Source organism: Kogia breviceps, chromosome 18, assembly GCF_026419965.1.
Source record: "Kogia breviceps isolate mKogBre1 chromosome 18, mKogBre1 haplotype 1, whole genome shotgun sequence".
Lineage (NCBI taxonomy): Eukaryota > Metazoa > Chordata > Mammalia > Artiodactyla > Physeteridae > Kogia > Kogia breviceps.
In genome coordinates, this window is record NC_081327.1 from 57,719,895 (window position 1) to 57,733,311 (window position 13,417).

The 13,417-nt window shown below is 66.7% G+C and overlaps 1 protein-coding gene across 9 annotated transcripts in view; it reads right to left on the reverse strand.

The window, feature by feature from the left end:
• CBFA2T3 (CBFA2/RUNX1 partner transcriptional co-repressor 3) overlaps positions 1–13,417 on the reverse strand; it is a 59,818-nt gene that overhangs the window by 8,027 nt on the left and 38,374 nt on the right. For 5 of the 9 annotated variants that reach the window (XM_067018260.1, XM_067018267.1, XM_067018263.1 and 2 more), the window contains 6 exons: positions 9,355–9,596; positions 9,157–9,246; positions 4,700–4,881; positions 3,791–4,014; positions 1,000–1,085; positions 233–431 (listed from right to left, as the gene is read on the reverse strand). In XM_067018260.1, the coding sequence (XP_066874361.1) occupies positions 233–431; positions 1,000–1,085; positions 3,791–4,014; positions 4,700–4,881; positions 9,157–9,246; positions 9,355–9,596 (1,023 nt within the window). Of the gene's footprint in view, positions 1–232; positions 432–999; positions 1,086–3,790; positions 4,015–4,699; positions 4,882–9,156; positions 9,247–9,354; positions 9,912–12,393; positions 12,413–12,598; positions 12,724–12,744; positions 12,809–13,417 lie in introns of those variants that run through there. The other 4 variants (XM_067018264.1, XM_067018265.1, XM_067018266.1 and 1 more) reach the window with 4 other exon arrangements.

Here is a 13,417-nt window from a genome sequence, read left to right on the forward strand (position 1 = left end):
TCTGCGTCTCCACGGTCATCATGCAGGGGCCTCCCAGCGCCGGGCCCCTGGCCTATCGGAACCGAGAGCTGGGCCTCCCAGCGGGTCAGGCAGTGTCTGTGCAGCAGGCGGCCCCTCTTTTCCAGGTTACACGGCGTTGGGTGCTATTTCACTGCAGGGCCGTGTGAAGGCGCTGCCGTGGCGAGTGATGGCCTCGGCCCCGGTGCCCCGCGCGCGCGCCCATAGAGCACACCTAGCTGAGAGCCCTCAGCGCCCGCGGAGCTGCCGAGGGGCCGGGCGGCGGGCGCGGGGCCCTTCTTGCTGTCCTCAGCGGCGTCACTGTAGCGCCGGATCCAGTGGTTGAGCTCCTCGCGGTCGGCCTCTTGGCAGCGGCGCAGCACGGTGAGCGACCGCCGCGTCTTCTCGGCCATGTCCATGATGCAGTTCAGGAGCTGCGGGCACGCGGGGCCGGGTGAGCCCTCGATGACGAGGACAGCCGGGACACTGTCCCACACTACGGGCCCGGCCAGCCCGCCCGCCAGGCCTGCCCAAGGGGGCTCAAGGCTGCGGCCTGAAAACCCACCTCCACTGCCCGGAAAGACACCTGAGAAGCTGGGCGGGGCTGGGGAGGCGCCCGGGGCACCACACCGGCGGGGAGGCTTGTCCAGACCCAGGGCTGGAGGTGCGGTCTGCCCCGCGAAGCAGACGGGCCAGCACCGCTCTGGGGACCACCCTTCTCTTGGGGTCCCCTCCCCAGAAGGACGCGGGGCCGGGATGACCCTGAAAATGGTGTTAAAGGGCTCCCACCCCCGCGGCCAGGGCACTTTTCTCCGGGAGACGGTCCGCGGGGCCCTAGAAGGGAGAGTGCTGAGGGGCCGACCAGGAGCGCACGAGCGAGCCTAGACAGCCAGGCGCAGGGCCAAGGGGGCGCACACGAGGCCTGCCCGTGCAGCTCCCGCAGGTTGGGCAGAGCGCCTGGGAGTTGCTGCGACGCCCCGTGGCCCGAGCCTGGACACTCACGTTGTTGAGGTGCTTCCACTCCTCCGACCACTCGCGCTCCGTGAGCCTGTGGTCAATCACTTCCTCAGGCCGGGACCCGTGCACGGCTGCGGAGGGAGCTGATGCTCAGGCCCCGCCCCCGCTCCCAGGCCTCGCCCCCCGCTCACCAAGCCCCACCCCTCACGCCCCTGCCGCAAGCCCCGCCCCACTCACGCCCCTGCCGCAGGCCCCGCCCCCACTCACGCCCCCGCCGCAGGCCCCGCCCACGGGCTGTGTCCTCCAGTGGAGAGGTGAGGAAGAGAACCCCGGGCACTGACCATCTGCTCACTGCCCTGGGGGCTCAGGAACAGGCCTGGCCTCTACTCATGCTTCGGAGGAAGAGACCCGTGTCCCCATCCCACGCTTTGGCCACCCCTCCCCCACCTCCAAATCCAGCCACTCTCACTCTCAGCCCCCTGCTGCTTGCATAGTGGCCTCAGACCTCAGTCAAGGGGCTTCCCCAGTGCTCAGGGCCTCCTTGTGGCTGCCTGGCTTCCCCCGTACTTTACGGCTTCCCCTGAGCTAGCTGGACTCCTATGCATCCTTCAAAGCACAGGTCACAGGCTCCTTCCTCCTCAGCAGCTTTGGGCTCTCAGGCTTCCTTAAGCCCCATGTATCTCTGGTTGTGTAGTAATTATAGGTGCTTCTTTACTTATTGTCAGTCCTGCCAACAGACTGTGTCAGTCCCCAGGGCAGGGCCAGTGTGGCCTGTTCACCTCTGTGTCCCCTGGGCCGAGCTCCAGCCTGGTAAGAGGGGTGATCCGGCTTATCTGCTGGGTCTCAGGTGAGCAGGTCTAAGTGTGGTCTCCTGGGAAACAGTGGGGTCGGGAAAAGCCAGAGCCCTGACACTCATTCCCCATGGGACCTGGGCCCCTTGTCTTGCCTGTGGCCTCAGTTTCCCCACCCTGCCTGCCTCCCGGAGGTGTGATAAGACTCCCGGGAGACGAGATAGAGGGGAGAGCCCTGGGTGTGGAGCAGGGCTCTGTGCTAAGGGCTTTACGGGTACACTCCCTGCCTCAACCTCCAACCGTGTGTGTGTGGGGGGGAGGGGTTCTGCCGTTATTTCCATTTCATAGATGAGGAAACTGAGGCTGGTTATAGGGACATGTTGACCAAAGTAAGGCAAGGTCGACTGGAGCTGGGGCTGTGCCCTTAGCTGCTGGCTGGTATAGCTCCAGAGACTGAAACAATGGGGTGCCCACACCCCGCAATGAGAAACAAAACAAACAAGTGCGAGCTGAGAAATTCACGCCAGGGGGGCAGCCTCTGGCTTCCTCACAGCAGCTCCTCCTACACTTTTTGAAATACCGGATATGCTCACCCCCACTGTGACCCAGCGCGGCCCATGCTTCCTGGGCTGGGGTCTACTTAGGCCTTTTTTAGCCCCAAAACCTGAAACGCCTACCCAAATGGCAGCAGAGGTGGGAGGTAGCAGCTACAGCCCGCTGTCCACCACCCTGCCCTGCTGCCCACCGAGCTGGGGCCTGCACCAACGCCCCAACCAAAATAGTGGCTGAGATCTGCCTGACAGCTGGCGTTTATTTTTGCGTTAGCAGAAGCGGGTGGGAATTAGCACCTGCCTGACCCGGCTGCAGGGAGCCAGACGCTGTCACCTGCTGCCCGGGCCTGAGCCCGGGGCCCTGGAAGCTTCCGGGGGGGGGGAGGAGGCAGGGGCAAGGCCTCTGCTGACCCTTCCTCTGGGCCCACCATCCGTGCCCTGGGCCTCTGCCTCAGGGGCAGCTGTTTCCAGGTTTCCCGCATCAAAACGCTGAGGGGGGTGTCCCTGGGGTGGAGGCTAATCCTATTCATCCCTTCGACCCAGCACAGAGGAAGGTCAGAAGGTCAGTCATGGTAGCTAGACGACTTTGGGCCTGTCTGTTACCCCTTTGGGCCTCAGTCTCCGCATCTGTGATGTGGGCGTGCTAACACATCACACAGGTGTGTCAGAACACATCGGGGCGCTGCCTTCTACGACCCAGCAAAACATACAATGCCAACAAGAGGACCAGCGGGACCTGCCACACCACCACCAGTAACAGCTGGGTCTCAACACCCACCCTGGGCCGGGCCCTGTATTAACCCCTCTCACCCCCTGAAGGCGGGGCTGCTCTTAGACCCAGCCAGCAGGGAGGAAGCAGGCATGCAGGGCATATGACCTGCCCAAGGGCACACCTGGGGCAGCTCGGAGGACCAGGCAGTCCTGCCCCCGGGGGGTGTCGCCCCAGCACCCAGCCTCCCTCATCTCCTTCGTTCTCGCACGGACCACCCTCCATGTATTTGGTGTTTTGGTGTAGCAGGACCGGCCGTGTGTGCTCAGTGGTGCCTCTGCTTTCCCTCGGGGCACCTGGGCGTTGGAGGCGGGGGCTGCAACTCCTGCGACTTGGGGACCCCCCACATGCTGGGTCTTTCCCGGCTGCCAGTGCATCCCGAGCGGCTCTAGATCCCATACCTGGCCCTGCAGAGCCCCCAGGACAGGCACCTCTGCAGCCACGGCACCCACCTGCCATGGGGAGGGGCCCTCCTGGCCCTGAGGGTGGCGGTGTCGGGCTGCCCCCCACCCCGGGAAAGATGGCTGTCCCTCAGGCTTCTGGGCGCAGCCCAGACGGGGTGGGGCGCAAATCTCTCCTCTGCACCCACGACCTCAGTGCCATCCTCCCCGGACGGACGCGGCCGCGCAGCGCCAGCGTTCACGTGCACACGGCAGCCCCGGACGCTCCACCCGGCCCCCACCTCCGCTCTGCGCACGCGTGCACCCCCGCAGCGCGCCGCTCACCCAGCCGCAGATGGCGCTCCCGCAGCTCCCGTGGGTCAAGGTGGCGGTACGAGTCCCGGAAGTGGTGGGCCACGGCCATGTCCTCCAGGCGGTAGTGCGTAGGCGGCGTGGGCTGGGGCAGCCCGTTGCTGGGGCTGCAGCGCTGGGCGGGGCTCAGGGTGCACGGCCGTTTGCTGAGGTGGTCCGGGTGCAGAGGGTCACGGTCTGACCCGTTCTCTTTGGTCCTGGTCCCAAGAGCAGGCAGGGGACAGTGGTCACGGGGCCACGATCCGTGGACAGAGGGGTGAGGTTCGAAGGTCGGGGCGCGGGCAGAGAGCGAGTGAGCGAGGAGGAGACAGACCGAGGTGAACAACGGGAGAGATCAGACCCGGCTGCTGGTGTCCCAGCCCGGTGCTCCCCTCTTCCTCCTCCTCTGGGGCTCCTGGGGTGAGGTGGTCAGGAAGCCTGGGCCTCCTTGGAGAGAGTGGGGGAGACACCCTCCCCCATCAGCGGGACAGGTACCCACGCTAGGACCCAGCAGTGAGGGCCAGCCCAGGCACCTGGACACCTCGGCCTGCTGGACACTCGGGGTGCACGTCCAGCAGGAAGGGAATAGCCAGGGCATGCCGGCCAGGCAGTGTCTGCCCTGCCTCCGCCCCTGTCCTCCCAGGACATCCGAGTCCTCACGAGAACCAGCCACAGCCAGATGGGGCGGCCTCCCGGTGATTCAGCCTGTTCAGTTCAGTGGCCTTGCACTTCAGGCTGAACCTGACCAACCCAGCGGTGGCTGCCGCAGAACGCAACATGGTATCGGCCTGCGTTCTCTCAGTCCCGGAACTGGGGCACTCGCTAAGTAAGCCTCGGCGCCAGCGCAGCTCTCAAGAGTCAGGCAGGGAGAGAGCCATGCCCTCTGCCGTCCCCCCCAGGTACCTGTCAGGTGTCCTCCTCTTGCCGTTCTCGTTGACCTCCGGTAGGAGCTCCGAGGAGTCGGTGGGGGAAGAGGCGTTGGCATCCAGCAGGAGCTGCTCGTGCTGGGCCAGGTACTGGGCAAGGGTCTGCTTTGCCAGGTGGGCGCAGTGCAGGAGCTCCCGCTGTAGCAGGGGCAGGTTAGCCTGTGGGGGGCAGGGAGGGGCTTGGACTGGCTGCTGACTGAGGTCAGGGCGCCAGGTGCTTGGAGGTGAGGCAGGGACGCCCATGGCCAGCCTTGCTGTGTGACTTTGGGCAAGCTGCACGACCGCTCTGGGCCTCGAGTTCCTCTGCTGCAGCCTGGGGATGAGGGCAGGACCATGCCCCCCAGGGGACCCCGTGGTTTGGGGGTTCTCCCCTTCACCAAGCTCCCTCCTGTGTCGGCATCTGGAGAAACCGAGGGGGGCTCCTCACCAGGACCCGCTGCCTGCGCCTGAGGAAACAGGCCCCAGACGACCGCCCGCACGGAGGGGAGTGAGGCTCAGAGGGGACGGGGCAGTGCTGCGCACAGCTCACCGCAGTGGACGAGCGGGACCCCAGCACACCTGCCGCAGACCCCAACATGCGCTGGTTGGTCCCGCCTGCCCACTTTCTGCAGGTTCCCAGCCCAGCCTTGAATGGAGGGAGGCATCAGCGTACCCACACCGCTCTGGGCCGTCACGCGTGTCACCTCCCGGGGTCGGACACGACCACTGGGTTCCACATTTGTGGGTAAGGACACCACAGCGCAGGGAGCAGAATGGCACGTGGGGGTGGGCACAGGATTCGAACGCAGATCCCGCCTGTGACCACCGTGCGTAACTGCTGTGCCCTCCTGCCTCCGCCCTGCTCTAGGCCTCCCAGCGAGCACGGCAGGGCCCCGGCGGTCTCCCCAGAGCCACCGTGGGGGGACGCCAGCTGGGTGGGGGGCGCAGGGGCAGGCCGCTTGGGAGGGCCAGAGTTCTAAGTATTTGTAACGAAACGCAGTTCCCCAAGTTTCTCACGGTGTTTCAAAGCCACCTCAGCAGCCTCTCCCGCCTCTGCGCCACCAGCCCCCACTAACGCATCCACCCGGACGCGATCAAGCAGCCAATGAGTTTTTGTCAAGCAGCGCCGGCTGCCAGGCCTGTTTTTTTCCTACTTGGATAGCTGAACAGGGGCCAGCCCGCCATCTGTCGAACATGTTAGGAGCTGGGAAAGGAGGTCCGGGAGGTCCGAGGACGCCAAACATCCTCCCTCCCCCTCGCCAGCCCCTCCTCTCCCGGTGCAGCAGGGCGGGGGACAGCACGGGCCCTGGCTGGTTGCTGTTAGGGCCGTGGAAACATCTGGATTCCTGGCCGGCTGGGCCCAGCTGGGAGCCGGGGCCACGGGTGAAGGGCTGGCTGGGTGGGGCAGCATCTCCCAGCTTCCAGAAAGCCCCACCACTCAGCCACGCACAGCGTCAGGCTCAGGAGAGGGTGCAGGGGACCTGGGGCCTTTGGCCGGGGGAATGGGGACCAGGGCCTAGAAGAAATGCATAGAGACTACGGGGGGCAGTGCTCATCTCCTTCCTGGGCAGCAGTCCCAATTGTGTCTCCAGGGCCTGGGAGGCCTTGCCGCTGAGACGCTGCACAGACCGAGCTGGTGAATCCCAGCTCCGCCACCTGAAAGAAGGTTCCGCGCTGCCCTCCTCATAGACAGGAACTCCAGCCGGAGGGAAACCGGTGTTTGCAAAAACACCCGCTGTCACGGCGTTACTGGAGCAGGCGTCTCCCATTCGGTGGGGGTTTATGATGTTTCCACTGCTTTCCCGAGGACCTCCTCCACTGCACCCCACTCCGCTGCAGGCCCTGTGTCTGCCCACCCTGGCTGTGCTGTGTGACCGTGGGCAAGTCACTTAACTTCTCTGACTTCTGCCTCACCTGCAGCTGCAGCTGCAAGAAGCTCTGGCTCCTCCCATCCTGGGTGTGAGGCTCCTCCCATCTTGGGTGTGAGGCTCCTCCCATCCTGGGTGTGAGGCTCCTCCCATCTTGGGTGTGAGGCTCCTCCCATCCTGGGTGTGAGGCTCCCACGAGCTTCTCCTGAGCTAACTCTCCCAGTCCCACCTGAGGAGGTAGGCTGTCACACCCCAGGGGCCCGGGAGGGGACCAGGAAATGGGGAGTTTCGGTTGCCCAAGGGCAGAGCTGGCTTGAGCCGGGTGGGCTGGCCGCTGCGCCTGCCTCTGCTGTAGGAGAGGGCGCCAAGGGCCACCACATGGTGCGCCACGGTTGGGCCTGGGAGGCCGTCAGTCCCCAGGAAGGCGCTGCCCCCGCTGTCCCCAGGTCACAGGCGGGGCAAACCAAGGCCGCCCAGCAGGCCGGCACGGCACCCCCGCCCCCCCCCCCGCTCCCTGCGGCACTCTGCGTACTCAAGAGGCCAGGGTCCCACAGTGAGTGGGGGGGGGGGCAGGGGCGGGGCACTCCCCAGGCAGGGCCGCGGAGACTTGTCCACAAGCCCTGGGAACAGGACTGGCCACGCCCAAGAGCCCCATGTCAGGCAGGCGAATGGACTCTGTCCCTGACAGCCCGCCGGCCCAGGGCCCTCCTCACCCAGCTGCCCCATCACCAGGAGAGCAATCGGGGCGCCAAAGCTCTGACAGCCCCGTGACAGCGCTGTGGGCAGGGGCGCGCCTGGAAGGAGGCTGGGGTGCCAGGGCGAGTGGGCCTGGCCGGGGCGGCGCGGGGACGCGGGGTGTTTTCCCTGCTCCTGCTCCTCTGATGAACAAGGGCAGCTGACACGGGCGGGTGGGACGTCAGCTGTAACTATCTCACCTGACAGAACAAGCAGGCCCTGCGTCCCCCACGATGGGGAGCGAGGAGTCAGCAGTAAGTTGAAAGCAGGGAGGAGCGGGAAGGGCTCCTGATGAATTGCAAATGACTGCCAGATGGGCGAGCCCTCAGCCCAGCTCCGAGTGAGCTCAGCGGGCTGTGGGCGGGAAGGCGGGAGGAGCGAGCGGATGTGGGGTCCCCTGGGAACGAGGTGCGGGCCTGGGGCACACCCCGGGCAGGCAGGGAGGCTTGGAGCTGGAGGTATCCTGGTTCCAGCCTTGCTCCACCCCTCCACCAGAGAGGACCTCAGGGCCTCAGTGTCCCCGCCTGTTAACCGGGAACAGTGGCAGTGTCTGCGCCCCCACCCCCACCCCCGAGGGCTGCTGGGGGCTCAGCAGGGACAGCTGCAAAGGACACGTCGTCTGCAGAACACTTGAAATCCCCAGGTGACTATGCCCGGTGTCAGTCGAGCACGTCCCAAAGTCTTTACCTGCGTGTCTCCCCACAACCTTCCCAATGGCCTGAGAATGGTTCCCACTTCACAGCTGCAGAAACTGAGGCACAGAGGGGCGAAGTAGCTCGGCCCAGGACAGTGGGGGCTAAGTGGCAGGGTCAGGGCTCGCATCTGGGCACGTCTGGTATGGCCAGTCTTCAAGACCCTCCGAAAAGCAGGCCCCACCAGGGTGCAGCTGTGCAGGCGAGCACGGCCCACGGCCGCGAGCATCACCCGGGCCTGGGAAACGAGAGCCCACCAGGCGCTCCAGGGCGGGCGTCTCCCGCGCGAGCTCTGTGGAACCTGACCTGAGGACATGCGCGCCAGCAGAGGCACCCATGGTCAAATACATTTGGGAAGCATTTCATCTCCACCCACTCTGGGAGATGTGTTACCCTCACAGGGGAGCGAAGGCCCTGACGAGTACTGCAGGGGAGGCACGGGTCTAACGCTTGTCCCGGTTTTGTGCACACGTGTTGCCCAGCGTCTCGTTAAAATGCAGATTCTGACTCAGTGGGTCTGGGCTGGGGCCCGGGAACCTGCCTTGCTCACGCACCCTGGTGCTGCTGCCGCCAATCCAACGCCAACTACCGAGGGGCCCTGGTCCACTGCTTATCTTCCATGATGACCACACGGCTGCCTTCCAGCCGACACCCACTCACCCATCTGTCTGCTCACCACCGTCTGTCCACTGTCCTCTCCCCTCACTCCATTCCAGGTACACGGCCACCTCACTGCCCCTCACACACAGCAGGCACACCCCTGCCTCAGGGCCTTTGCATGTGCTGTCCCTGCTCTCCTCCCTCGCCCTCCTCCACCCTCATCAGAATGCACCCTCCCTGCAGCTCCAGAGTCTATGGCCGTTGTTGTCGGCTGGCACCTAGCAGGTGCTCAAAAAATAGCTGTCGAGCGGCTGGGTGTATTGGCCGCTAATAACAGGATTGGGCCTGGGAGCTCGGTCTCAGGGCACAGGGTGTGGTGGCTGACTACCTGGCCTGGCAGCGAGCTTGCAGGCGTCGGCCACGGCGGGTCAGCACTGCTCCCCCCGCCCCCGGGGGGAAAGCGGAGTCAGAGGCTCGAGAACAGCGGCTGATCTGAGCGGGCAGAGAAAAGACTCGGGGCTCCTGGGGCCCCGGCGCAGGGGAAGGGGGTCTGTCCCTACCTTCAGGAAGGGGACGACAAAGGGCCGCAGCGGGAAGTTGGTGGCCTCCTGGAGCCTGGAATGGAACTCCTCGATGGTCAGCGTGGAGTTCTGGGGGGGCAGGCGGGGGGAGAAAACACCTCGCTGCAGCCCGGGGAGAGGAGCGCGGAGACTGAGGGCTGGCCCGGCCCGGGCTCACCGCGTCCCCACCCGACTCACCACGAGCCCCAGCACCAGCGTGCGCACGCGCTCCCCGATCTCCGGGGAGATGTCGCTGCCGAACTGCTGCAGGGTGGCCAGGAAGCGCTTGAGCTTGCTGAGCTGCCGTGCCCCGCAGGCTGGGGGCAGCTGCTGTGTGGACAGCGCGGCGGTGCACGAGGTGGCTGGGCCATTGCTGAAGCCGCTGGGCGTGGACGGGGCGCCGCTGACGGCCGTGGGCGAGGGGCCGCTTCCGTTCATCACTGCGCGGGGAGAGGCGGGCTGAAGACGCAGCAGGGCAGCCGGGCCCCACGGACACCCTTTACAGACGCACAAACTGGGGCCCCGGCAGGGTGGGGCAGCGAGTGCAGACACGATCCAGGCGTGGCCTGGGCTCAGCGGCCCTTCGGCTTTGCTCTGGGCCGCGCAGTCAGGCCCTCCACCCCCGGGGGACACCGGGGCCGCACTCTGCCTGGCAGACACGCATCTCCTGTGAACAGGTCGAGGGGCTTCCCCACAACCGGGATCTGCCGGCCCGCCGTCCTCTTCCAGGGGGAGGCCCCTCATCCCCAAAAAAGGGCAGTGACCACCCCCCACCATGACGGCCCCAAGCCACACCCCAGTGCCTCCGCAGGTGCCATCGCCCGCATGAGGGCCCCCATGCCAGGGTGACGGAGCTCAAGGTGGAGCAGGGGAGCCTGGACCCCCGGGACAAGCGGGGTTGGATGCTGGCAGGGGGACACGGCACAGCTGCTGTCTGGGGCTGCCGCGCGGGTGGACGTGTGCGCACGTGGGCACCAGGTGCGTGCGGAGGACAAGCAGGTGACCTGAGGGGCCTGCGATGAGCTCACGCAAGGGGCCCCTGTGGTGACAGGCACCGGGACTGCTGTGACGTGGACCAGGGGCAGGGCCGTAATCCTCAGCTGAGTCTGCCCCCGTGGCCGGGGAGCCCTCCAGAGCCTGACCACCTGCACCCCACTCCCCTGCACCAGGGCCTGCATAGAGGTCAGAGGTCGTGGGCTCCCAGGGCCCTTGGTGATGGTGGAGGGGGTCTGGACACGGGAAGGTGCACTGGACGCCTCTGGGGGGCCCCAAGGCGCAGCCCATAGACTCCGCGGCCGATCTGTGGCCGCTCACGCCTCCGCAGGCTGCACGGGACCCGCTCCTTCACTCTCCTGTTCGCACACCCAACTCCCGTTCCTGTGCACGTTACGCGCCCCCTGCACGACCATCCCAAAGCCCACCCTCGCCCGCGCCCTTCACTCCCTGCACCTCCCCTCCCTCAGCAGCCTTGCACGCACCTCACGCAACATGCCAAACACACGTGCACTCATGCTCGCACACACGTGTACACGCGTACGCACGGATACATAAGTGTGCGCGCACGTGCACACACCTCACGTGCGCTTGCACACAGGCTTATATGCACCGCACGCACGCACACAGGTAGGTGCACACGGACCCAGCGCACACCCCACGAAGACCTATGTACACACCCACACATGTGCACACACAAGCCCACAAGCACACCCCCACACACTTGCACGCGTGTGCACACCCATGTGCACCCCCGCACGGCACACGTTGACGTGCACGCTAGCAGACGCACACGTGCAGGCGCACTTCTCACTCACTCAGCCGTGGTCCCCGAGGCCCGGGCCCTGGCCCTCCCGCCTTGTCTGGCTGGCTCTGTGCAGAGGCCGTGCGCTCACGCCTCGCCGGGCTAGGGATCTGGGGGTGCAGGACAGCTCAGAGCTGCTGTTTTCCCAGGGCCGGGTCTCTCCAGGGCTCCGGCAGAGTCTGCCGGGGCCTGTGTGTGTGTGGAGACGGGGCAGCAGGAGCCCCTTTCTCCGGGATGGGGGTGCTGTTGGGCTCGGCTCTGGGAAGCGGCCCCTTCTGAACAGCCGCAGCACGCATGGCGGGTGTGTCGCCCGGCCCCCCAGACCACGCCAGCCCGGCTATCCTGACCTGGCTGTGGGGGGTGACCTCCGCCGTCTTGGCCTCGCCCGGCCTACAAGGGCGCGGTGGTCGCGTGCCCGTCCCTCCTCCCCGGCCTCCGCTATCCCAGGGCTTGGTTCTCCAGGTCCCCGCTGCTGGTTCCACCCGCCCCTGCAGGCCTGTGGGATGGAGCTCCCGCCCCAGCCCCGGGCCTGCGCCGTCCCCCGGGAAGCCGGAACCGGCCCGCCCCCGTTAACCTCGAGCCTGCTGTCTGGTCGGCTCTGCTGGCACCGTCAGCTTCCACGACCCGCCTGCGGCGACACCTGCGAACGCTCCCCCTGCCCCCCCCACCCCCCCCGGCCCCCTAAGCCACAGGCGACGGGCCTCGCAGCCCCTGAACAGCGCACGGGGTGCTCAAGGTCGCCTCCCGTCCCCCAGTAGCCTTGGCGCTCCGCAGACCCTCAGAGGCACAGTAACGCAGCCCAGCCCTGGTGGGCGCAAGATAAGCAGCCTGGTTGGGAGTGGACGTCCTGGACCGGCCCAGACACGCCGCGTGGGTGAGACTCGGGCCTGGCCTCCGTCTCCTCATCAGCAGACGGCCCCTGGCCCAGACCCGAGTGGGGGCTTCTGGGCCCGGGGTACCGGGTACTGCCTCCTGCTGCACACGTCCCCTCGCGGGACCCAGGCTACCCTCCTCCCGCCGCAAGGCGCTGGCAACGCCTGCCCGGACCGCTTTTACGTGTCGGGTGATGGCTCGTCAGTAACCAGCCCCACGTAACAGAAGTGTGGAAAGCACTGGTTGAAAGCCAGGGTTGGCGCCAAGACAGACGTGTCGCCTCTGTGTCCTGAGAGGGGGCGGGCTGCAGGCGTGGCGACCTGCTCCGCTCCGGGGCCCGTGCCCTTCGCCGGGCACTCGCTGCCGCTTCTCCCGCCCTGGAGACACAGTGCTGGTTGAAACCTGTTTGCCCCCCTGGTCTGGGCGACCTTAGAAGCTCCTTCCAGGACCCACAGGTGACACTCCAGCTCGGGGGTAATCCTGCAGGACAGTCGCTCCGGGGACTTCCTCTCGCTCGAGGAGGGAAGGAGCTCCAGACACAGAACACGAAGGGCCCTGTCCCTCACCCTCTGCGAGGTGTGTCCGGAGGACCCTGCTGTTGTGCTAATTTTCTCTGTCATTGTGGAGATCCAGCTGACCCCTCAGTGGATGCCGACACACACGCACGCACACACACACACACACACACACACACACACACGCCCTGGTCGAGACCGATGACAGCCGCTGGCGGTCACCCCAGGCAGGCCGGGAGGCGGGAGGGGACCTCACCGCAGCGGGGGCTTCTGGTCCCTCACGGCAGAGCTGGGCCGTCGCTCGGGGTCTGGCTCGTCGGGGGCCTCGAAGGCGTGCGGCCATCCATGCCTCCCGGGAGCCCGCCCGCCGGCCCCGGCCTGGCCTGCCTGTGGCGCCCTTACCCGTCTGCCCCGGGCGCCGGGTCCTCCGGGCCGCCGGCCCTGCCCTCGCCGCTGCGCTCCCTCCCAGGCCGCCGGCCGCTCTCAGCGGCTTGCTCAAGAGATGCCGAAAATAACCCTCGGCCGCAAGTGCTTTCATTCCCACAACAGGTGTGTTACTAAGATAGACCACACGTGTCCCGGCCGAGGTTTGGGGGCACAGCGCAGCACCCCACGGCTCCCCCAGTCCCGGGGCCTGGGCCGGGGGGGGCGGCTAGGACGAGGCGCTGCAAACAGCCCCTCCCGCCAGCCCCCCGCCCGGCCTTGGTGCTGGGAGCCACCACCCTCCCGTCCACACAAAGCTCACAGGCCTCGCAGCGCCACAGCTCCACGGCCAGGCCGGGCCCTCGATGATGCCGCCGCTGGGCTGACATCGGGCCCGTCCAGATGGGCGAGCCCGCCGCGCTTGCCGGCCGACACACGCTGCCAGCATCGCCCCACGAGGGCCTCGCCTAAGGGCATCGGCTGCGGCTTGGGCACTTGGGCGGGAACGTCCGCCAGTGATCAACGTGCGCCAGGCGCCCCGCGGGGGCCAGACCTCACGCTGACGTGACCCAGGGCTCCGTGTGATTGCCCCTGGCAACGGCTCCGTGACTTCCTTTCTACAGGCGGTGGTCCCTGCCCGTGGACACTGTGC